The sequence below is a fragment of the Pollachius pollachius genome (assembly GCF_949987615.1).
Source record: "Pollachius pollachius genome assembly, chromosome: 7".
NCBI lineage: Eukaryota > Metazoa > Chordata > Actinopteri > Gadiformes > Gadidae > Pollachius > Pollachius pollachius.
The window spans coordinates 2,518,640-2,542,761 of NC_136940.1; the positions used below are offsets into that span (position 1 = coordinate 2,518,640).

A 24,122-nucleotide genomic window follows, 5' to 3' on the forward strand; every position below is an offset into this window, starting at 1 on the left:
GAGAACAATATGAGGCGGAGAGAACGGATTATCCTCAATTAAAGAGTAGGAAGTTCACTTCGGAGAACATGATGCTCCAGATTATGTCAATCTCTTTGGGTCCAAAATGTAACCATGAAGACGTAGGAAGTAATTCAGGAGAGACTCACTGCATTTAACAAAGTTCAACTTTGTACTAAAATACTTTTCCAATAATGTAACTACACTCTGACATTGGAGTTATAACATAAGATGTTACTGTTAAGTACAGTATATGAACTCACCAGTGACAGCCAGACTAGCAGAGCTCTCTGCTCCTCCTACTAGACAGGAGTAGCTGCCACTGTCCTCTGCTTTGAGGTCCTTGATGAGGAGCTGGAGCAGGCAGCCATCTTGTTTCATCTCATACTTCCTGTTTGCTCTCAGTGGCAGCCTGTTCTTCCTCCACTGCACCAACACTCCAGGCTGAGGAGGCTTAGAAAGCTCACAGGCCAGAGAGGTAGCCTCTCCCTCCTCAGCCTCCAGATTCTGTAGCTCCTTCTTGAAAGATGGAGGGAGTTCTGGAGGAGAAACGGAGATGGAGCATTGAGAAATGTTTGATTTTCGGACACTATATATTTTGGGCAAATTCCTAGATCTGGCAAATTTTTTTACATATGTTGTAATTTTCTGACTGGTTGCAGCCCGTTTATAATTCTTCAGCTGACCAATTAATTGGTACAGTTGACTAGTATAGTTGAGTATCATCAGCGTAACAAATGAATGACATTCTATCAACACTGAAGACCAACATAGAGAGCACATACAAAGTGAACAAGATAAGGGGAAGAACAGATTCTCCTCGGTTTCTGAGAAGGAAGATTATGTCTGAGAACATGATGCTCCAGAATATGTCAAGATGTTTTGCTCCAATATGTGACCATTAAGCAGTACGGAGTAATTCAGGAGAGCCTCACTTAATTTGGCAAAATTCAACTTTGTAATAAAATACTGCACTTTTCCAATATTTTCACTACCATATGACATTGGAATTATAGCCTTAACATTAGATATCAACCAGTACAGTATATAACCTCACCGGTCACAGTCAGACCAGCAGAGCTCTCTGCTCCTCCTACTACACAGGAGTAGCTGCCACTGTCCTCTGCTTTGAGGTCCTTGATGAGGAGCTGGAGCAGGCAGCCATCTTGTTTCATCTCATACTTCCTGTTGGCTCTCAGTGGCAGCCTGTTCTTCCTCCACTGCACCAACACTCCAGGCTGAGGAGGCTTAGAAAGCTCACAGGACAGAGAGGTAGTTCCTTCCTCCTCAGCCTCCACACTCTTTAGCTCCTTCTTAAACGATGGAAGAAGTTCTGGAGAAGAGATGGAAATTAAGCATTGAGAAATGATTGATTTTAAGAAAATATATATTTTGGGAAAACTCAAAGAGCTGGTCACTTTTTTGCATATGTTGTAATTTTCTGACTGGTTGCAGCCCATTTAGAATTCTTCAGCCAACAAATGACTTGGTACAGCTGAGTGGTACAGTTGAGTGTCATCAGCGTAACTAATGAATGACGTTCGATCTCAACTGATGATGAACCAGGAGAACATTACAGAGAGAACAAGATGATGCGTAGAGAACATATTCTCCTCAGTTTCTGTGGAGGCAGTTCATGCCTGATAACATGATGCTCAAAATGATGTCAAGATGTTTGGGTCCAATATGGGTCCTATGTGATCTGATGAAGGCCTTTGTAGGCCGAAATGTTATCATATATTAAACATTCTTAACATTGGAACTCAGAGTTTGCGGCACCTACTTTTTATTTTTCTTACTTTGGGTCCAAAATGTGACAATGAAGCACGAAGGGGTAATTCAGAAGAGACTGACTCTGTATTCAGTATAGTAAAACGTTGTACTAAAATACTGGACTTTTCGAATAGTGTAACTACCATCTGACATTGGAGTAATATCCTTTAACATATCAACCAGTACAGTATATTAACTCACCGGTCACAGTCAGACCAGCAGAGCTCTCTGCTCCTCCTACAAGACAGGAGTAGCTGCCACTGTCCTCTGCTTTGAGGTCCTTGATGAGGAGCTGGAGCAGGCAGCCATCTTGTTTCATCTCATACTTCCTGTTGGCTCTCAGTGGCAGCCTGTTCTTCCTCCACTGCACCAACACTCCAGGCTGAGGAGGCTTAGAAAGCTCACAGGCCAGAGAGGCAGCCTCTCCCTCCTCAGCCTCCACATTCTGTAGCTCCTTCTTGAAAGACGGAAGGAGTTCTGCAGGAGAGATGTATATGGTTAATCTACATATATTTTGATGCTAGGCAAAGATCTTCTCAGCACATTCATAGGGCAGGCCAATCTGTCAGATACCTTTACATGTACGACTCACTCCGCGCCATTGCCAATAAGATATCCAATATCTTGGACACCTTGGTACAGCTAAGTATCATCAGCATAGAGATGAACTATATTCCTGACCAGCTGATGACATCACCAAAGATGAGCATCAACCAGCTCAACTGAATAGAGCCACAAATATAGATTTTTACAACCCTGAAAAGACAATGCACCTCTAACAACTGGATCACCCAGGAAATGCCATGTTTATGGTCAAATATGAGACCATGCAGCAGCTGAATTGTATGCAGCAATTTGTGAATTTAGCATAAGTACACTTTTCATTGAAATATTTTAATATTTTAATACTTACTACAGACCAATAAACAGTGCATTGTTAACAGCTCTTTGACTAAAAGTCTGGGATGTGATCATGTCATAACATGCAAGAACACCACCCTTTATCTGAGTAAGAGTCTTAAAATGCCTAAAGATCAAGAAGGTTATGAACTCACCTGTCACAGCCAGACTAGCAGAGCTCTCTGCTCCTCCTACTAGACAGGAGTAGCTGCCACTGTCCTCTGCTTTGAGGTCCTTGATGAGGAGCTGGAGCAGGCAGCCATCTTGTTTCATCTCATACTTCCTGTTGGCTCTCAGTGGCAGCCTGTTCTTCCTCCACTGCACCAACACTCCAGGCTGAGGAGGCTTAGAAAGCTCACAGGACAGAGAGGTAGTCTCTCCCTCCTCAGCCTCCACATTCTGTAGCTCCTTCTTGAAAGACGGAGGGAGTTCTGGAGGAGAGATGGATATGGTTAATCTACATATATTTTGATGCTAGGCAAAGATCTTCTCAGCACATTCATAGGGCAGGCCAATCTGTCATATATCTTTACATGTACGACTCACTCCACGCCATTGCCAATAAGATATCCAATATCTTGGACACCTTGGTACAGCTAAGTATCATCAGCATAGAGATGAACTATATTCCTGACCAGCTGATGACATCACCAAAGATGAGCATCAACCAGCTCAACTAAATAGAGCCACAAATATAGATTTTTACAACCCTAAAGAGACAGTGCACCTCTAAGAACTGGATCCCTCAGGAAATGCCATGTTTATGGTCAAATATGAGACCATGCAGCGGCTGAATTGTAAGCAGCAATTTGTGAATTTAGCATAAGTACACTTTTCTTTGACATATTTAAATATTTCAATAATTACTACAAACCAATAAACAGTACGCTTTTATAAGACCTTTGACTACAAAGTCTGGGATATGAACATGTCATAACATGCAAAAACAACACCTTGTATCTGAGTGAGAGTCTTTAAAATGCCTAAAGATCAAGAAGGTTATGAACTCACCTGTGACAGCCAGACTAGCAAAGCTCTCTGCTCCTCCTACTAGACAGGAGTAGCTGCCACTGTCCTCTGCTTTGAGGTCCTTGATGAGGAGCTGGAGCAGGCAGCCATCTTGTTTCATCTCATACTTCCTGTTGGCTCTCAGTGGCAGCCTGTTCTTCCTCCACTGCACCAACACTCCAGGCTGAGGAGGCTTAGAAAGCTCACAGGACAGAGAGGCAGCCTCTCCCTCCTCAGCCTCCACATTCTGTAGCTCCTTCTTGAAGGATGGAAGGAGTTCTGGAGAAGAGGTGGATTTGGAGCATTGCTATACATTTGATTTTCGGAAAATGTATATTTCAGGCATAAACATAGAGCTGGTGTATTTGTTGCATACAATCTACAGATTATTGTTACTTATTGGAGCCCATTGACTTTTATTTAGCCAACATTACTTGGTACATCTGAGTGTCATCAGCGTGACTAATTAATTACATTCGATTCCAAATTACAACTAACCAAGAGAGCATTACAGAGAGAACAATATGAGGCGGAGAGAACGGATTATCCTCAATTAAAGAGTAGGAAGTTCACTTCGGAGAACATGATGCTCCAGATTATGTCAATCTCTTTGGGTCCAAAATGTAACCATGAAGACGTAGGAAGTAATTCAGGAGAGACTCACTGCATTTAACAAAGTTCAACTTTGTACTAAAATACTTTTCCAATAATGTAACTACACTCTGACATTGGAGTTATAACATAAGATGTTACTGTTAAGTACAGTATATGAACTCACCAGTGACAGCCAGACTAGCAGAGCTCTCTGCTCCTCCTACTAGACAGGAGTAGCTGCCACTGTCCTCTGCTTTGAGGTCCTTGATGAGGAGCTGGAGCAGGCAGCCATCTTGTTTCATCTCATACTTCCTGTTGGCTCTCAGTGGCAGCCTGTTCTTCCTCCACTGTACCAACACTCCAGGCTGAGGAGGCTTAGAAAGCTCACAGGCCAGAGAGGTAGTCTCTCCCTCCTCAGCCTCCAGATTCTGTAGCTCCTTCTTGAAAGATGGAGGGAGTTCTGGAGGAGAAACGGAGATGGAGCATTGAAAAATGTTTGATTTTCGGACACTATATATTTTGGGCAAATTCCTAGATCTGGCCAATTTTTTTACATATGTTGTAATTTTCTGACTGGTTGCAGCCCGTTTATAATTCTTCAGCTGACCAATTAATTGGTACAGTTGACTAGTATAGTTGAGTATCATCAGCGTAACAAATGAATGACATTCTATCAACACTGAAGACCAACATAGAGAGCACATACAAAGTGAACAAGATAAGGGGAAGAACAGATTCTCCTCGGTTTCTGAGAAGGAAGGTTATGTCTGAGAACATGATGCTCCAGAATATGTCAAGATGTTTTGCTCCAATATGTGACCATTAAGCAGTACGGAGTAATTCAGAAGAGCCTCACTTCATTTGGCAAAATTCAACTTTGTAATAAAATACTGCACTTTTCCAATATTTTCACTACCATATGACATTGGAGTTATAGCCTTAACATTAGATATCAACCAGTACAGTATATAACCTCACCGGTCACAGTCAGACCAGCAGAGCTCTCTGCTCCTCCTACTAGACAGGAGTAGCTGCCACTGTCCTCTGCTTTGAGGTCCTTGATGAGGAGCTGGAGCAGGCAGCCATCTTGTTTCATCTCATACTTCCTGTTGGCTCTCAGTGGCAGCCTGTTCTTCCTCCACTGCACCATCACTCCAGTCTGAGGAGGCTTAGAAAGCTCACAGGACAGAGAGGTAGTTCCTTCCTCCTCAGCCTCCACACTCTTTAGCTCCTTCTTAAACGATGGAAGAAGTTCTGGAGAAGAGATGGAAATTAAGCATTGAGAAATGATTGATTTTAAGAAAATATATATTTTGGGCAAACTCAAAGACCTGGCCACTTTTTTGCATATGTTGTAATTTTCTGACTGGTTGCAGCCCATTTAGAATTCTTCAGCCAACAAATGACTTGGTACAGCTGAGTGGTACAGTTGAGTGTCATCAGCGTAACTAATGAATGACGTTCGATCTCAACTGATGATGAACCAGGAGAACATTACAGAGAGAACAAGATGATGCATAGAGAACATATTCTCCTCAGTTTCTGTGGAGGCAGTTCATGCCTGATAACATGATTCTCAAAATGATGTCAAGATGTTTGGGTCCAATATGGGTCCTATGTGATCTGATGAAGGCCTTTGTAGGTTGAAACTTTATCATATATTAAACATTCTTAACATTGGAACTCAGAGTTTGCGGCACCTACTTTTTATTTTTCTTACTTTGGGTCCAAAATGTGACAATGAAGCACGAAGGGGTAATTCAGAAGAGACTGACTCTGTATTCAGTATAGTAAAACTTTGTACTAAAATACTGGACTTTTCGAATAGTGTAACTACCATCTGACATTGGAGTAATATCCTTTAACATATCAACCAGTACAGTATATTAACTCACCGGTCACAGTCAGACCAGCAGAGCTCTCTGCTCCTCCTACTAGACAGGAGTAGCTGCCACTGTCCTCTGCTTTGAGGTCCTTGATGAGGAGCTGGAGCAGGCAGCCATCTTGTTTCATCTCATACTTCCTGTTGGCTCTCAGTGGCAGCCTGTTCTTCCTCCACTGCACCAACACTCCAGGCTGAGGAGGCTTAGAAAGCTCACAGGCCAGAGAGGCAGCCTCTCCCTCCTCAGCCTCCACATTCTGTAGCTCCTTCTTGAAAGACGGAGGGAGTTCTGGAGGAGAGATGTATATGGTTAATCTACATATATTTTTATGCTAGGCAAAGATCTTCTCAGCACATTCATAGGGCAGGCCAATCTGTCAGATATCTTTACATGTATGACTCACTCCACGCCATTGCCAATAAGATATCCAATATCTTGGACACCTTGGTACAGCTAGGTATCATCAGCATAGAGATGAACTATATTCCTGACCAGCTGATGACATCACCAAAGATGAGCATCAACCAGCTCAACTAAATAGAGCCACAAATATATATTTTTACAACCCTGAAAAGACAATGCACCTCTAACAACTGGATCACCCAGGAAATGCCATGTTTATGGTCAAATATGAGACCATGCAGCGGCTGAATTGTATGCAGCAATTTGTGAATTTAGCATAAGTACACTTTTCTTTAACATATTTAAATATTTCAATGATTACTACAAACCAATAAACAGTGCGCTTTTAAAAGACCTTTGACTACAAAGTCTGGGATATGAACATGTCATAACATGCAAAAACAACACCTTGTATCTGAGTGAGAGTCTTTAAAATGCCTAAAGATCAAGAAGGTTATGAACCCACCTGTGACAGTCAGACTAGCAGAGCTCTCTGCTCCTCCTACTACACAGGAGTAGCTGCCACTGTCCTCTGCTTTGAGGTCCTTGATGAGGAGCTGGAGCAGGCAGCCATCTTGTTTCATCTCATACTTCCTGTTGGCTCTCAGTGGCAGCCTGTTCTTCCTCCACTGCACCAACACTCCAGTCTGAGGAGGCTTACAAAGCTCACAGGACAGAGAGGTAGCCTCTCCCTCCTCAGCCTCCACATTCTGTAGCTCCTTCTTGAAAGACGGAAGGAGTTCTGCAGGAGAGATGTATATGGTTAATCTACATATATTTTGATGCTAGGCAAAGATCTTCTCAGCACATTCATAGGGCAGGCCAATCTGTCAGATATCTTTACATGTACGACTCACTCCGCGCCATTGCCAATAAGATATCCAATATCTTGGACACCTTGGTACAGCTAAGTATCATCAGCATAGAGATGAACTATATTCCTGACCAGCTGATGACATCACCAAAGATGAGCATCAACCAGCTCAACTGAATAGAGCCACAAATATAGATTTTTACAACCCTAAAGAGACAGTGCACCTCTAAGAACTGGATCCCTCAGGAAATGCCATGTTTATGGTCAAATATGAGACCATGCAGCGGCTGAATTGTAAGCAGCAATTTGTGAATTTAGCATAAGTACACTTTTCTTTGACATATTTAAATATTTCAATAATTACTACAAACCAATAAACAGTGCGCTTTGAAAAGACCTTTGACTACAAAGTCTGGGATATGAACATATCATAACATGCAAAAACAACACCTTGTATCTGAGTGAGAGTCTTTAAAATGCCTAAAGATCAAGAAGGTTATGAACTCACCTGTCACAGCCAGACTAGCAGAGCTCTCTGCTCCTCCTACTAGACAGGAGTAGCTGCCACTGTCCTCTGCTTTGAGGTCCTTGATGAGGAGCTGGAGCAGGCAGCCATCTTGTTTCATCTCATACTTCCTGTTGGCTCTCAGTGGCAGCCTGTTCTTCCTCCACTGCACCATCACTCCAGGCTGAGGAGGCTTAGAAAGCTCACAGGCCAGAGAGGTAGCCTCTCCCTCCTCAGCCTCCACATTCTGTAGCTCCTTCTTGAAAGACGGAGGGAGTTCTGGGGGAGAGATGGATATGGTTAATCTACATATATTTTGATGCTAGGCAAAGATCTTCTCAGCACATTCATAGGGCAGGCCAATCTGTCAGATATCTTTACATGTACGACTCACTCCACGCCATTGCCAATAAGATATCCAATATCTTGGACACCTTTGTACAGCTAGGTATCATCAGCATAGAGATGAACTATATTCCTGACCAGCTGATGACATCACCAAAGATGAGCATCAACCAGCTCAACTAAATAGAGCCACAAATATAGATTTTTACTACCCTGAAAAGACAATGCAACTCTAACAACTGGATCACCCAGGAAATGCCAAGTTTATGGTCAAATATGAGACCATGCAGCGGCTGAATTGTATGCAGCAATTTGTGAATTTAGCATAAGTACACTTTTCTTTAACATATTTAAATATTTCAATAATTACTACAAACCAATAAACAGTGCGCTTTTAAAAGACCTTTGACTACAAAGTCTGGGATATGAACATATCATAACATGCAAAAACAACACCTTGTATCTGAGTGAGAGTCTTTAAAATGCCTAAAGATCAAGAAGGTTATGAACCCACCTGTGACAGTCAGACTAGCAGAGCTCTCTGCTCCTCCTACTACACAGGAGTAGCTGCCACTGTCCTCTGCTTTGAGGTCCTTAATGAAGAGCTGGAGCAGGCAGCCATCTTGTTTCATCTCATACTTCCTGTTGGCTCTCAGTGGCAGCCTGTTCTTCCTCCACTGCACCAACACTCCAGTCTGAGGAGGCTTAGAAAGCTCACAGGACAGAGAGGTAGTTCCTTCCTCCTCAGCCTCCACACTCTTTAGCTCCTTCTTAAACGATGGAAGAAGTTCTGGAGAAGAGATGGAAATTAAGCATTGAGAAATGATTGATTTTAAGAAAATATATATTTTGGGAAAACTCAAAGAGCTGGTCACTTTTTTGCATATGTTGTAATTTTCTGACTGGTTGCAGCCCATTTAGAATTCTTCAGCCAACAAATGACTTGGTACAGCTGAGTGGTACAGTTGAGTGTCATCAGCGTAACTAATGAATGACGTTCGATCTCAACTGATGATGAACCAGGAGAACATTACAGAGAGAACAAGATGATGCGTAGAGAACATATTCTCCTCAGTTTCTGTGGAGGCAGTTCATGCCTGATAACATGATGCTCAAAATGATGTCAAGATGTTTGGGTCCAATATGGGTCCTATGTGATCTGATGAAGGCCTTTGTAGGCCGAAATGTTATCATATATTAAACATTCTTAACATTGGAACTCAGAGTTTGCGGCACCTACTTTTTATTTTTCTTACTTTGGGTCCAAAATGTGACAATGAAGCACGAAGGGGTAATTCAGAAGAGACTGACTCTGTATTCAGTATAGTAAAACGTTGTACTAAAATACTGGACTTTTCGAATAGTGTAACTACCATCTGACATTGGAGTAATATCCTTTAACATATCAACCAGTACAGTATATTAACTCACCGGTCACAGTCAGACCAGCAGAGCTCTCTGCTCCTCCTACAAGACAGGAGTAGCTGCCACTGTCCTCTGCTTTGAGGTCCTTGATGAGGAGCTGGAGCAGGCAGCCATCTTGTTTCATCTCATACTTCCTGTTGGCTCTCAGTGGCAGCCTGTTCTTCCTCCACTGCACCAACACTCCAGGCTGAGGAGGCTTAGAAAGCTCACAGGCCAGAGAGGCAGCCTCTCCCTCCTCAGCCTCCACATTCTGTAGCTCCTTCTTGAAAGACGGAAGGAGTTCTGCAGGAGAGATGTATATGGTTAATCTACATATATTTTGATGCTAGGCAAAGATCTTCTCAGCACATTCATAGGGCAGGCCAATCTGTCAGATATCTTTACATGTACGACTCACTCCGCGCCATTGCCAATAAGATATCCAATATCTTGGACACCTTGGTACAGCTGGTGTATAGCTGGTGTATTTGTTGCATACAATCTACAGATTATTGTTACTTATTGGAGCCCATTGACTTTTATTTAGCCAACATTACTTGGTACATCTGAGTGTCATCAGCGTGACTAATTAATTACATTCGATTCCAAATTACAACTAACCAAGAGAGCATTACAGAGAGAACAATATGAGGCGGAGAGAACGGATTATCCTCAATTAAAGAGTAGGAAGTTCACTTCGGAGAACATGATGCTCCAGATTATGTCAATCTCTTTGGGTCCAAAATGTAACCATGAAGACGTAGGAAGTAATTCAGGAGAGACTCACTGCATTTAACAAAGTTCAACTTTGTACTAAAATACTTTTCCAATAATGTAACTACATTATTGGCGTAACAAATCATCAGCGTAACAAATGAATGACATTCTATCAACACTGAAGACCAACATAGAGAGCACATACAAAGTGAACAAGATAAGGGGAAGAACAGATTCTCCTCTGTTTCTGATAAGGAAGGTTATGTCTGAGAACATGATGCTCCAGAATATGTCAAGATGTTTTGCTCCAATATGTGACCATTAAGCAGTACGGAGTAATTCAGAAGAGCCTCACTTAATTTGGCAAAATTCAACTTTGTAATAAAATACTGCACTTTTCCAATATTTTCACTACCATCTGACATTGGAGTTATAGCCTTAACATTAGATATCAACCAGTACAGTATATAACCTCACCGGTCACAGTCAGACCAGCAGAGCTCTCTGCTCCTCCTACTAGACAGGAGTAGCTGCCACTGTCCTCTGCTTTGAGGTCCTTGATGAGGAGCTGGAGCAGGCAGCCATCTTGTTTCATCTCATACTTCCTGTTGGCTCTCAGTGGCAGCCTGTTCTTCCTCCACTGCACCAACACTCCAGGCTGAGGAGGCTTAGAAAGCTCACAGGCCAGAGAGGCAGCCTCTCCCTCCTCAGCCTCCACATTCTGTAGCTCCTTCTTGAAAGACGGAGGGAGTTCTGGAGGAGAGATGGATATGGTTAATCTACATACATTTTGATGCTAGGCAAAGATCTTCTCAGCACATTCATAGGGCAGGCCAATCTGTCAGATATCTTTACATGTACGACTCACTCCACGCCATTGCCAATAAGATATCCAATATCTTGGACACCTTGGTACAGCTAGGTATCATCAGCATAGAGATGAACTATATTCCTGTCCAGCTGATGACATCACCAAAGATGAGCATCAATCAGGTGAACTGAAAAGAGCCTAATATATCTTTTTACAAACCTGAAGAGACAGTGCACATCTAAGGACTGGTTTAAATGCCATGTTTATGGTCAAAAATGTGACAGTGCAGCAGATTAATTGTCTGCTACAAACTGAATTTTGCATAAGTACAATTTACTTTAAAATATTAAAATGTTGCAAATAACTACAGACCACTAGTTTTACAATGTTTAAAGCATTTTAACTACAAAAGACTGGGATGGGAACTCGTCATTGCATGCAAAAATGCCACCTTGATTCTGAGTGATAGAATTTAAAAATGTCTAATGATCAAGGAGGGTATGAACTCACCAGTGACAGCCAGACTAGCAGAGCTCTCTGCTCCTCCTACTAGACAGGAGTAGCTGCCACTGTCCTCTGCTTTGAGGTCCTTGATGAGGAGCTGGAGCAGGCAGCCATCTTGTTTCATCTCATACTTCCTGTTGGCTCTCAGTGGCAGCCTGTTCTTCCTCCACTGCACCAACACTCCAGGCTGAGGAGGCTTAGAAAGCTCACAGGACAGAGAGGTAGTTCCTTCCTCCTCAGCCTCCACATCCTGTATCTCCTCCTCAAAGTAAGGAGGGAGTTCTGGAGGAGAGAAGATATGGAACATTGCATTCGTATTTATGTTTGGAAGAACCTTTTCACGATACAATCTTACTGCTGGCTCATCGACAAGGTGTTAGCCCATACATTGGACACCATTGTACAACTGGATGTCATCAGCATAGTGATTGAATGATATTCCTTGCTAGCTGATGACACAAATCAAGATTCCTATTTCTTGCGGCCAATGGATTGATGTCATCCCAATGATCTTAGTCTCACAATTAAATTGGGACTCTGCGGCATGCTCAGCTGAAAACTGAAGATGGCTCGGCTCCTAATGATATTGAGTATCACTATTTCCTCGGGACCAAGAAGCTTATTCAACCAAAACTTGTTTCAAATCCCATTGACTAATGCACTAAGGAAGGAGTTATGCCATGGCATGTACGTTGTACAAATTCACTATTTTGAATTGGAGTAATGGTCTTTAAGATAACATTTGAATCACTGCAATATGAACTCACCTTTCACAGCCAGACCAGCAGAGCTCTCTGCTCCTCCTACTAGACAGGAGTAGCTGCCACTGTCCTCTGGTTTCAGGTCCTTGATGAGGAGCTGGAGCAGGCAGCCATCTTGTTTCATCTCATACTTCCTGTTGGCTCTCAGTGGCAGCCTGTTCTTCCTCCACTGCACCAACACTCCAGGCTGAGGAGGCTTAGAAAGCTCACAGGCCAGAGAGGCAGCCTCTCCCTCCTCAGCCTCCACACTCTGTAGCTCCTTGTTGATAGTTGGAGGGAGTTCTGGAGAAGGGGTCGATATGGAGCATTGAGATATGTTGCTATTATAGAAATATTTCTTTGAGGCAAAATCTTTGTGTTGTCCTTTCTGTATTTCAATGTCTAGGATGAGGGCATTGACAAGGTCCAAGGAGTTCGCCAACACTTTGAACACCTTATTAAAAACCTGGATGTCATCAGCGTAGCAAATTAATGATGTTCCTTACCGGCTGATTACAAGAGCAGGGATGAATATAAAAAGTGAACAGGATAGGGCAGAGGATAGATATGTTTGGGGTACTGGGAAGACAGTACATGCCACAGAACTTGATGCCCCAAGTGAATATCCAGCTTTTGACAGATATGTGACCATGTACTAGGATGAATGATTGTGTACACCATTACACAGTTACCTCAGTTTGAAATGTAACCGTTGTAAGATATACAAATGCACCGTGTTAGATTGGGGTGATTATAAACCAATACAATGTGTTCTCACCTCTGACTGCCAAACTAGCAGAGCTCTCGACCTCTCCAACTTGACAGGAGTAGCTGCCTGTGTCCTCTGGTTTGAGGTCTTTGATGAGGAGCTGGAGCAGGCAGCCATCTTGTTTCATCTCATACTTCCTGTTGGCTCTCATTGGCAGCCTGTTCTTCCTCCACTGCACCAACACTCCAGGCTGAGGAGGCTTAGACAGCTCACAGGACAGAGAGGTAGTTCCTTCCTCCTCAGCCTCTACATCATGTAGCCCTTCCTGGAAGAACGGAGGCAGTTCTGGAAGAGAGAGTTGGATGCCCAGTTAAGACTTGTAATAAGAGGTGTTTGGGTCACAAGAGAATGAACATCCCAATACAAAAATACATACCTCAATGAACTCAAACTCACTAACTAACTTCAAAAGATACAAAATCATTGATTTATCGTGCAGGACATGGGTAAAAAAATACCATTTTTACAAAAAGTGGGCAAACATGGTATAGATCCTCATTTGGATAGGTTTTACCTTGTACAGTGAGCATGGCATTGCCCTTCACATCGCCAGTGTCACAGGTGTATGTGCCTGTGTCCAGGAGCTCCGCGTCGTGGATGAGCAGCAGGTTCAGATGGCCCTCCTTACGGATCTCGTATTTAGTGCCGTGGTTTAGGGGTGCGCTGTTTCTTCTCCAGGTGACCGGGTTGGTGTCATCCGAGGTGGTGCAGGAGAGGGTGGCGGTTCGCCCCTCCATGATCACAACATCCTTAGGCCGCTCCTTCAACAAAACTACATTTTGCAAAGACAATATTGGATTTGTTAGCGTGCATCGTTTAGTTGGGTCGTCCAATCATAAAGGCAGGAATCCCTTTTCACTCACACATCCCTTTGTTTACCATCGTCTAGAATTGTTCCGATATGATACAAGTATCAGAAATTCCCCGATACTGCCTAAAATGCAGTATTGGGTATCGGTGAGTACGCAAGTCTATACACCGATTCGATACCATCACATGACAAAAGAATAAATTGTCGACAGTAAGTGAACCGACTATACATTGCTGTCAACGTAAGAGAACCCTTCAATAAGAACAAGTGCTATTAGTATTTACAATGCTAGATGCGGTATCGGTATATACTCGGTATCGGCCCCTAATCGGAATCGGTATCGGGAAAGGAAAAAATGGTATCGGAAAATCTCTACCTTTGACCCTGGGAACCACTAAGAGCTTGGCTGAGGTTCTCTCCTCGCCGATCACAAAGGCCACCTCCCCGGTCTCGTCGGGCGTGGTCATGGTGAGCACCAGGCGCTGCTGGCGCCCCCGGAAGGTCATCTGGTTCATCTCGTTCCTCTGCAGCGGGCTGGAGCAGAGCCACCACTCGCCCTCGCTCACGTCGGCGTGGCTCAGCTCGCACACGAAGGCCGCGTCCTCGCCCGCCGTCACCGTCCGGTCCTGCAGCCCCGAGACGATCCGCACACGCTCTGGTGGAGGGAGAACGGTCTGGGTCAGTGGGTCTCACATGGGGGTATGTGCACCCCTAGGGGCACTTTGGAGTACTGCGGGGGGTACTCCTGAAAATGTATTAAAAAATAGAATAGTAAAGTCAATTGTGAAAGCTACACAAAATAAATTTGAGAAAATGGACAAGTGGTTGAAACGTAAATCTGACGACCAGGAGAATGGAGAATCCGTGAAAAAGAAAGCGAGCAAAAAGTAAAACACCAATACGTCATCAGTGTCAGGAAGAATTTATGGAATTCACCTCTGCATGCTCTGACCTTCCCCTGGCGTTGGGCTTCTTTTGTGGGGAGAAATTAGTCTTCCCTGAATTTAATTCCACTCATCTCGGGGACCGGAGAGAACCTCTGATTTACAGTTGTATTTAGGTCAGAATTTTCTATTATCTCTTCAGAAATGGCCGAGGTCCGGACCTCAGTGACCTCAGGGGCTGGCTCTGGCTCCACCTACCCCTGACGATGAGCCGGGCGGCGGTCTTCTTGCCCCGGGTGATGCAGCAGTACTCCCCGGCGTCCTCTCGACTCACACCCTGGATCTCCAGGGTGTGGATGAAGCCCTCCTTCCTGATGACGCAGCGGCCCCCCGGCACCACCGCGGTGTCGTTCTTCTTCCAGGTGACCGGGACGTTGGCGCTGGAGATCTCGCAGCAGAGCACGGCCGTCTTGCCCTCTGTCACCTCCACCCGGCTCTCCAGCTCCTTCTCGATGTACACCGACGCCGCGGCTGGAGGGAGGAAGGGGTGGAGATGTTTCTGACGCCACTTTGGGGTTTTCACACATCGGAAGACACAGGTAGATCGCAAAGCTGGGGCCTTGAATTTGTCACGTCATTCAATTTTTTTGAATGTTTTGTACGATAACGCACAAAACGAGGGCTATACGGAAGAGGATTAGGGCCACATGGAAATTTATTTTGAGTTCTAAGTTTAAATTCTGAATTCTAATTTTAAATTCTGAATTCTGAGATTAAAATCAGAATTCTGGGATTAAGTACATTTTGTAGTGTATCTGATAATGTGTGCAAAGCAAACGTAGGATTGACGACAAGGTATTTTTGCTGAATTTTTAGGATATTAAAAACAACCCCAATGACGGTTCGTGACAACAACAAAGACTCCAGACAACATGACAACAAGCCTCAAGACAATAAGACAACAAGACTCCAGACAACAAGACTCCAGACAACATGACAACAAGCCTCAAGACAATAAGACAACAAGATTCCAGACAACAAGACAACAAGACTCCAGACAACAAGACTCCAGACAACAAAACAACAGGATTCCATACAATAAGACAACAAGACTCCAGACAACAAGACAACAAGACTCCAGACAACAAGATTCCAGACAACATGACAACAAGCCTCAAGACAATAAGACAACAAGACTCCAGACAACAAGACAACAAGACTCCAGACAACAAGACAACAGGATTCCATACAACAAGACAACAAGACTCCAGACAACAAGACTCCAGACAACAAGACTCCAGACAATAAGAAAACAAGACAACAAGCCTCCAGACAACAAGACTCCAGACAACAAGACTCCAGACAACATGACAACAAGACAACAAGTCTCCAGACAACAAGACTCCAGACAATAAGACAGCAAGACTCCAGACAACAAGACAACAAGACTCCAAACAACAAGACAACAAGACTCCAGACAACAAGACAACAAGACTCCAGCCTCCAACCACCAGCCCCCAGGCCCGTACGGAGACCCCCTACCTCTGACGTTGACCTCGGCCGTGGTCCTCTGCTCTCCCAGAATGCAGCTGTACTCGCCCACGTCCTCGGGCTGGATGTTCCTGATGTGCAGCTCTGCCGAGGTGCCGCTGAGCAGCATCTGGTAGCGTCCGCCGGGTTCTAGCTGGTCCTCCCCTTTCCACCACTCCACCGGGACGCCCGCCTTGGAGAGCTCGCACCGCAGGGCCACGTCGCCGCCCTCGCGCGCCTCCTGGTTCTTCAGCCCCGTCTTGAACGTGATGGGGATCGCTGGGGGGGGGAGGGGAAGGAGGGAGGGGGGAGGGAGGGAGGGAGGGGAGGGAGGGGAGGGAGGGAGGGGAGGGAGGGAGGGGGAGGGGGGAGGGGAGGGAGGGAGGGAGAGGGGGGAGGGAGGGAGGGGGGAGGGATGGAGGAGGACTTTAGCATTCATTCATTCGTTCAATTATGTTAGTGGATTATAATCAATTCAATTCGATTTGATTTGTACAGCCCTTAATCACAGGCACAGTCTCAAAAGGCTTAACAGGCCATGTATTTTTTTTAAAAACTCTTTGTCTGTTTTTTTAATCTTCAAAATTACCTAAATACACAGATATAACGGTATCCGGCCTGAAGAAAAAAGTCCAGCAGTGGAATACTTCAGATTAACTGATTAATGTTATAAAATGTCAGGCATATGGCTTAGATACCCAGTGAATCATACAGAGGTGTAGTTTTATTTGTCAAATGCATACAAGTATGCAGTGACCTGTAAAAGTGACTTTGCCACGGAAGCAGCGATCTCCTTACGGGTGACGGTGAGGTTGGCCGTGGTCAGGGCGTCGCCGTAGACGCAGCTGTACACGCCGCTGTCCTCCAGCAGGGCGTTCCTGACCGTCAGCTCCATCACGCCCTCCCGCCGTCTGATCTGGTGCCTCGGGCCGCTCTTCAGGACCTCCAGGCCCCTCCTCCACTCGGCCGCCAGGCCCGGCTTGGAGAGCTCGCAGCTCAGGACGACGCTGTTCTCCTCCTCCACCTGCTGGTTCCTCAGCTTCACCTTGAAGGTGATGGGAGGAGCTGGGGGGGGGGCAGGGCGGGACAACGCTGAGGAACATCTCCACGGGATGAAGCACCGAAACCAGGTCATGTACGGTGCAGATGTTGAGGACGATGACTTAAGATGTTATGATGATGTAAGGTGAGACCTTTCAGACGTTATGATGCAGTAGATACGACGTGGATTTAAATTACCTCGACGTCTAGAATGCTCTTATTATTAAATCAATTATGCATAGTTAATTTATTCATTCTGAGTATTTTATCACTTAACAATTATTATATAAAAACTTTTTTTTTTTTATAGTAATGAAAAAATATTTTTGGGGTCAATTCAAAAGAATAAAAAAATCAAGATGTTCGATTCCGAGGCAACTTTAAGAGGTTTTCCTTTTACCTTTACAAAACATTTTAAACATGGGCGATCCCCTCGTCCCGGCGTTACCTTACCTGTGACGGTGAGCTGGGCGGTGGACTGCTCGTCCTGGCTCTTACAGGTGTACTTGCCCGCGTCGCTCTCCTCTGCGCTGAGGATGACCAGCTTGGTGTAGGGGCCCTCCTGCCTCATCTCGTACTTGTCCCCCGGTCTGAGGACCGTCCGGCCCTTCGTCCAGTCCACGGGGGCCCCGGGCCGGGACAGCTCACAGCAGAGCACGGCCCGGCCCCCCTCCCTCACTGCCACCGGCTGGAGCTCCTTGGTGAAGGTGACAGGGAGGGCTATGGGACGTCCCGGGAGTACAGGTCAGATACATCTGTCTCTGTGCATTTTGGTCACAGCTGTAAGACCTTTGTGTTTGGAACATGGATATATTTGCAGACTAGCAAGTGAACTGACCAGTGAACAAGTGAACCAACAATTGAGTCAACAAGTCAACTAACAACTAAACCAACAAACTAACAGTAACCTTAATATCCATATGGAGACTCTTTCATTCTCACCTACTAACGAACCGTGGACTAACGAACCGTACGTATCCCCCACCAGAAGGACCCCTTCTTTTGCTATGAGGTCAGCTGAGGCAGGGGTACTAACTACCGCCAAGCTATACTAAACCCCACCAGACCGTACTAAACCCCACCAGACTGTACTAAACCCCACCAGACTGAACTAAACCCCACCAGACTGAACTAAACCCCACCAGACTGAACTAAACCCCACCAGACTAAACTAAACCCCACAAGGCTGTACTAAACCCCACCAGACCGTACTAAACCCCACCAGACTGTACTAAACCCCACCAGACTGAACTAAACCCCACCAGACTGAACTAAACCCCACCAGACTGAACTAAACCCCACCAGACTAAACTAAACCCCACAAGGCTGTACTAAACCCCACCAGACCGTACTGAACCCCACCAGACCGTACTGAACCCCACCAGACCGTACTGAACCCCACCAGACTGAACTAAACCCCACCAGACTGAACTAAACCCCACCAGACTGAACTAAACCCCACAAGGCTGTACTAAACCCCACCAGACTGAACTAAACCCCAACTGACTGAACTAATCCCCACCTGACTGTACTAAACCCCACCAGAACGTACTAAACCCCACCAGACTGAACTAAACCCCACCTGACTGAACTAATCCCCACCTGACTGTACTAAACCCCACCAGAACATACTAAACCCCACCAGACTGTACTAACCCCACCAGAACATACTAAATTGCCCAAAACAAATTTCTCTACCTAAGAGACATTAAAGGCTTTTCTTATCTTATCTTATCCAAACCCCACCCCCTCCCTCGGACCGTACTGAACCCCACCAGACCGTACTGAACCCCACCAGACTGAACTAAACCCCACCAGACCATACTGAACCCCACCAGACCGTACTGAACCCCACCAGACCATACTGAACCTCACCAGACCGTACTGAACCCCACCAGACCGTACTGAACCCCACCAGACCATACTGAACCCCACCAGACCGTACTGAACCCCACCAGACCGTACTGAACCCCACCAGACCGTACTGAACCCCACCAGACCGTACTGAACCCCACCAGACTGTACTGAACCCCACCAGACTGAACTAAACCCCACCAGACTGTACTGAACCCCACCAGACTGAACTAAACCCCACCAGACTGAACTAAACCCCACCAGACTGAACTAAACCCCACAAGGCTGTACTAAACCCCACCAGACTGAACTAAACCCCAACTGACTGAACTAATCCCCACCTGACCGTACTAAACCCCACCAGACCGTACTGAACCCCACCAGACTGAACTAAACCCCACCAGACCGAACTGAACCCCACCAGACCGTACTAAACCCCACCAGACCGTACTAAATCCCTCCAGGGGGCCCCCTACCTCTGACGGTGAGGTCGGCCGAGGTGACGGCGTCCCCCGCGGTGCAGCTGTACTCCCCTGCGTCCTCCAGCGCCACCTGGCGGACCACCAGCACGGCCAGCCGGCCCTCGGCCCTCAGCTGGTAGCGCCGTCCCTCCTTCAGCAGCTTGGCGTTCCGCCGCCACTCCACCGCCACGCCCGCCTTGGACAGCTCGCAGCGCAGGCTCACGCTGCCCCCCTCCACCGCCTCCTGGCTCTTCAGCTTCAGCCGGAAGCTCACCGGGACCGCTGGGGACGGGGGGGGGGGGGGCGGTTTGTTACCATGACGACCCGTAAGGCGGGTTTGGCTCATGCGACCACGCTCATTAACATCAGGAAACGCACGTGGGGATATGACTACTCATTATTTATATTGGTGACATTACCAATGTTATTGTAATATTTAAGTATTTAATCATTATTAGTAGTAGTAGTATTAGTAGTAGTGGTAGCAAGTAGAAGTAAAAAGTGGACTAGTACGCGTTGTTTTAGGATTATTAGTATTATAAATTATGTTTTTTTACATATTTAAAAATTGAGTTGGGTCTTTTGTTCTTGAATAAACAAGAACTTCAATATAATAATACATTTTCCTTCAATCAATGGATTTGAGAATGTTCAAAATGCATTTAGTCAGTGTGTCAACATTCAACTTTCGTACAAACATTCTTCTTCAACGGAAAAACATTCTACTTTCCATGTTTCACAGAAAGCAGAATTTAGGAACGTTTGTACGAAAGTGGACACACTGATGGAATTCATTTTGAATAATAAATTCTATTGAATTTAATTAGATTCATTCAACAAATTAATATATATTTTTTGTAAATGTATTTTTTTGTGAACCGGTAAACGCAGAGAACCGGTAAACGCTTTGAACCGGTAAACGCTTTGAACCGGTAAACGCAGTGAACCGGTAAACGCAGTGAACCGGTAAACGCTTTGAACCGGTAAACGCAGTGAACCGGTAAACGCAGTGAACCGGTAAACGCTTTGAACCGGTAAACGCAGTGAACCGGTAAACGCAGTGAACCGGTAAACGCTTTGAACCGGTAAACGCTTTGAACCGGTAAACGCAGTGAACCGGTAAACGCAGTGAACCGGTAAACGCAGTGAACCGGTAAACGCTTTGAACCGGTAAACGCTTTGAACCGGTAAACGCAGTGAACAGGTAAACGCAGTGAACCGGTAAACGCAGTGAACCGGTAAACGCAGTGAACCGGTAAACGCAGTGAACAGGTAAACGCAGTGAACCACTAAACGCAGTGAACCGGTAAACGCAGTGAACCGGTAAACGCAGCGCCCCCCCCATCGCTCACCGGTGACGTCCAGGGTGGCGGCGGTCCTCAGCCCCCCACACACACAGGCGTAGGCCCCGCTGTCCTCGGGCCGGCTCCGCCTGATCAGCAGCTGCTGGAGCGGCCCGCTGCTCCTCAGCTGGTACCGGTCCCCGCTGCTCAGGGGCCCGTCCCCCTGCAGCCACTGGACCGGGGCCCCGGGGGCCCGGGACAGCTCGCACTGCAGGGTCAGGGGCCCGCCCTCCTCCGCGTGGACCCCCCGCAGCTCCTGGACGAAGGTGAGGGGGGGCTCTGGAGATGGACGGGGCGTTGTGTTATTTTTATAGTTTCTAGGAAGATTGTTTTTGGGAGGAACTTTTCACTTGAAAACCTATTATTTAACATAATTTTACATTTTTTCTATATATTATATAACGTACGATGTTGTATTTTAAATACATTTTTATACAATTCTTATTATTATCAAATCATACTTTTAGACATTTTTCAATTCATTATATTTAATATGATATTGTATATTTAATATAAATTGCATCATTCTTTTTGGATTTTGTGTGTATTTTTTTTATTTTAAATCTTTATCAAACATAATTTACTTACAAGATAATGACGTTGACATGCTAATCCTTACATTCTGTCCAGAATTGTGTTTCTTGGTCCCATGTTTCATTGACTCGACTCCATCATCTACCTTTAACCCTAGCTTCACAAGGACCAGGTACCTCTAAACCTACCATGATGAGGTCTGCTGTCCCACTCACCGTTCACCCCCAACCGGGCCGTGGTGCTGTGCTCCCCGCAGACACACGAGTACTCCCCGCCGTCCTCCGGAGCCAGCTCCACGATCTTCAGCTCCACCTGCAGCTCCTTCATCCTCATCTGGTACTTCCCTCCCTCCCAAAGCGGCTCCTCCTCCCTCCTCCACTCCACCGCGGCGGCCGGTTTGGTGAGCTCACAGTGGAACACGACGCTGGCGCCCTCAGTTCCCTCCACGTCCACCAGGGGCCGCTGGAAACACGGGGGAAGACCTGGCCGGGAGACCCAACACGGAGGGGTTATGGACGAGACCAGACTGAACATATGAATTACGAGTGTTTTCTGGTCCCTCAGATGGACAACAGGGGATGTGGTTGGGTGGAGAGGAGCACTCTGATGATCGTGGTAATGTGAGGGAAAACAAACAACATGGCGACACGTTTGTACAAAAAATACAAAAGAGACTCTGATCAAATGATAGAGTGGTGGTTAGTGTCTGTTGGTGTTATAAATCAATGGCTGCTACGGTTGTTCAAAATATAGTATCATCAGATGAACAACATTACAGCTTCAGTCAGTTTACAAAAGGCATTCAGGATTACATATGATATATACACTTACTAGACCTGTAAACAAGGGGTGAAAACACATAAATGCACTAATGAGTGACCTAAGTGCGAACATGAATATGCGGAACTCCTTTGACCTGAATCTAGATGTCTACGATGATAATGACAGAGACCATGAGCTGGAGAAGAGTTGTGATGAAGGGGAATTCTTCATTGACTGGAATGTAATGGGAACGGAAAACAAATGTATTGTGACATTCATTCCTCTAGCGGGTGTGAAGGGAATGATCAACCATATCTCCATGGCATGGTTTAGTGAGGAAGGCATGAACCAGTATGAACCAGTATGATCCTCTGTTAGGTCTACTGTTTTAAATAGTTTTTACTGTTTACTCTGTTTGAGCTGACTTCTCCTGCGTCTGCGTTGCGCTGACTCTGTTGAAATCAGAAAATCCAGGAAAAATCAATTCACCAAAAAGCGTGAGTAGGTCAAACTGCACCATATTCAATAACAGAGTCCAACACACATTACATTTTCACATCTACTTATGCACAACCTTTTAAATGTTACAATACGTAATAGTAACGTATATCCCAAATCTCCTGTCTGGAATAAACGAAGTACAACTCATCTTCTCTTATCTGATGCATCAGTGACATGATCATTACAAATGTAATGGAAATGCCCTGTTGAGATGTGGACATTTTAAAAGACATGTTGTTCTCAAGACACTAAGACACTGTGTCTTGCCACTGTGACCTCCCTCATTATCTATAGTAACCATTTCAGTGTTTGTACCGTGCTGATCGCCCCTGGGGATAGAGAGACTGAGAGACAGCCACGTCTGACTCACAGCTGTACCACAAGCTGCATCCGGAGACGCCGAGAGAACTGGTGGTATTCCTATCTGCAGCTGGGCCCTCAAGGGCCTTTCCCTGCTTTAACACTTAAGTGTGACCACTGTTGAGTACAGCGCCAACAACTTTGAATGCCTGTCGTGCTGAGTGGTCTCTCTGCAGAGACTACACCTCTACCTCTTTGTTGTACACGGGGAACGGGTTAACCTGACTATTGCTAAGAGCTTGGCCCTTGGTTCTATGGACATCCTTACTGTACCGAAAGCGATATATCGTTGTTTCTCTTTCTTCTGACAAATGTACTTATTGTAAGTCGCTTTGGATAAAGGCATCTGCTAAATGCCCTAAATATAAAGGTAAAAATGTAAATGTGAATTTCCGAACTTTTCTTTTACACTATTTGTACCTTTTTTTTAACAATAAACTCTTTAGGGTTAGTCTGAGTTAAGTTGCAAACACAGTTAGACGGAGACTTCCCACCCCCCATGTCGTCCCCCCCTCCTGCCTTACCTGTGACGGTGAGCTGGGCGGTGGACTGCTCGTCCTGGCTCTTACAGGTGTACTTGCCCGCGTCGCTCTCCTCTGCGCTGAGGATGACCAGCTTGGTGTAGGGGCCCTCCTGCCTCATCTCGTACTTGTCCCCCGGTCTGAGGACCGTCCGGCCCTTCGTCCAGTCCACGGGGGCCCCGGGCCGGGACAGCTCACAGCAGAGCACGGCCCGGCCCCCCTCCCTCACCGCCACCGGCTGGAGCGCCCGCTTGAAGGTCACCGGGAGAGCTGGGGGGGGGGGGAAGGAGCACGAGGGGTGAGGGGCACTTAGCGGCTCAGGAATGAGAGGGGCAGGATGGACGGGTTTGG

At 45.7% G+C, this 24,122-nt stretch overlaps 1 protein-coding gene across 1 annotated transcript in view; it reads right to left on the reverse strand.

The window, feature by feature from the left end:
* Nucleotides 1-24,122, reverse strand: part of obscna (obscurin, cytoskeletal calmodulin and titin-interacting RhoGEF a) — a gene marked incomplete at both ends in the record, with an annotated part of 69,067 nt that overhangs the window by 26,629 nt on the left and 18,316 nt on the right. Inside the window, 26 exons of the mRNA XM_079739291.1 lie at nucleotides 264-539; nucleotides 1,058-1,333; nucleotides 1,975-2,250; nucleotides 2,829-3,104; nucleotides 3,685-3,960; nucleotides 4,460-4,735; nucleotides 5,254-5,529; nucleotides 6,171-6,446; nucleotides 7,027-7,302; nucleotides 7,883-8,158; nucleotides 8,739-9,014; nucleotides 9,656-9,931; nucleotides 10,823-11,098; nucleotides 11,667-11,942; nucleotides 12,428-12,703; nucleotides 13,179-13,454; nucleotides 13,684-13,941; nucleotides 14,357-14,635; nucleotides 15,123-15,395; nucleotides 16,407-16,673; nucleotides 17,193-17,459; nucleotides 17,889-18,155; nucleotides 19,766-20,032; nucleotides 21,103-21,372; nucleotides 21,843-22,109; nucleotides 23,775-24,041. Coding sequence (XP_079595417.1) covers nucleotides 264-539; nucleotides 1,058-1,333; nucleotides 1,975-2,250; nucleotides 2,829-3,104; nucleotides 3,685-3,960; nucleotides 4,460-4,735; nucleotides 5,254-5,529; nucleotides 6,171-6,446; nucleotides 7,027-7,302; nucleotides 7,883-8,158; nucleotides 8,739-9,014; nucleotides 9,656-9,931; nucleotides 10,823-11,098; nucleotides 11,667-11,942; nucleotides 12,428-12,703; nucleotides 13,179-13,454; nucleotides 13,684-13,941; nucleotides 14,357-14,635; nucleotides 15,123-15,395; nucleotides 16,407-16,673; nucleotides 17,193-17,459; nucleotides 17,889-18,155; nucleotides 19,766-20,032; nucleotides 21,103-21,372; nucleotides 21,843-22,109; nucleotides 23,775-24,041 — 7,098 coding nt within the window. The remainder of the gene's footprint in view (nucleotides 1-263; nucleotides 540-1,057; nucleotides 1,334-1,974; nucleotides 2,251-2,828; nucleotides 3,105-3,684; nucleotides 3,961-4,459; nucleotides 4,736-5,253; nucleotides 5,530-6,170; nucleotides 6,447-7,026; nucleotides 7,303-7,882; nucleotides 8,159-8,738; nucleotides 9,015-9,655; nucleotides 9,932-10,822; nucleotides 11,099-11,666; nucleotides 11,943-12,427; nucleotides 12,704-13,178; nucleotides 13,455-13,683; nucleotides 13,942-14,356; nucleotides 14,636-15,122; nucleotides 15,396-16,406; nucleotides 16,674-17,192; nucleotides 17,460-17,888; nucleotides 18,156-19,765; nucleotides 20,033-21,102; nucleotides 21,373-21,842; nucleotides 22,110-23,774; nucleotides 24,042-24,122) is intronic.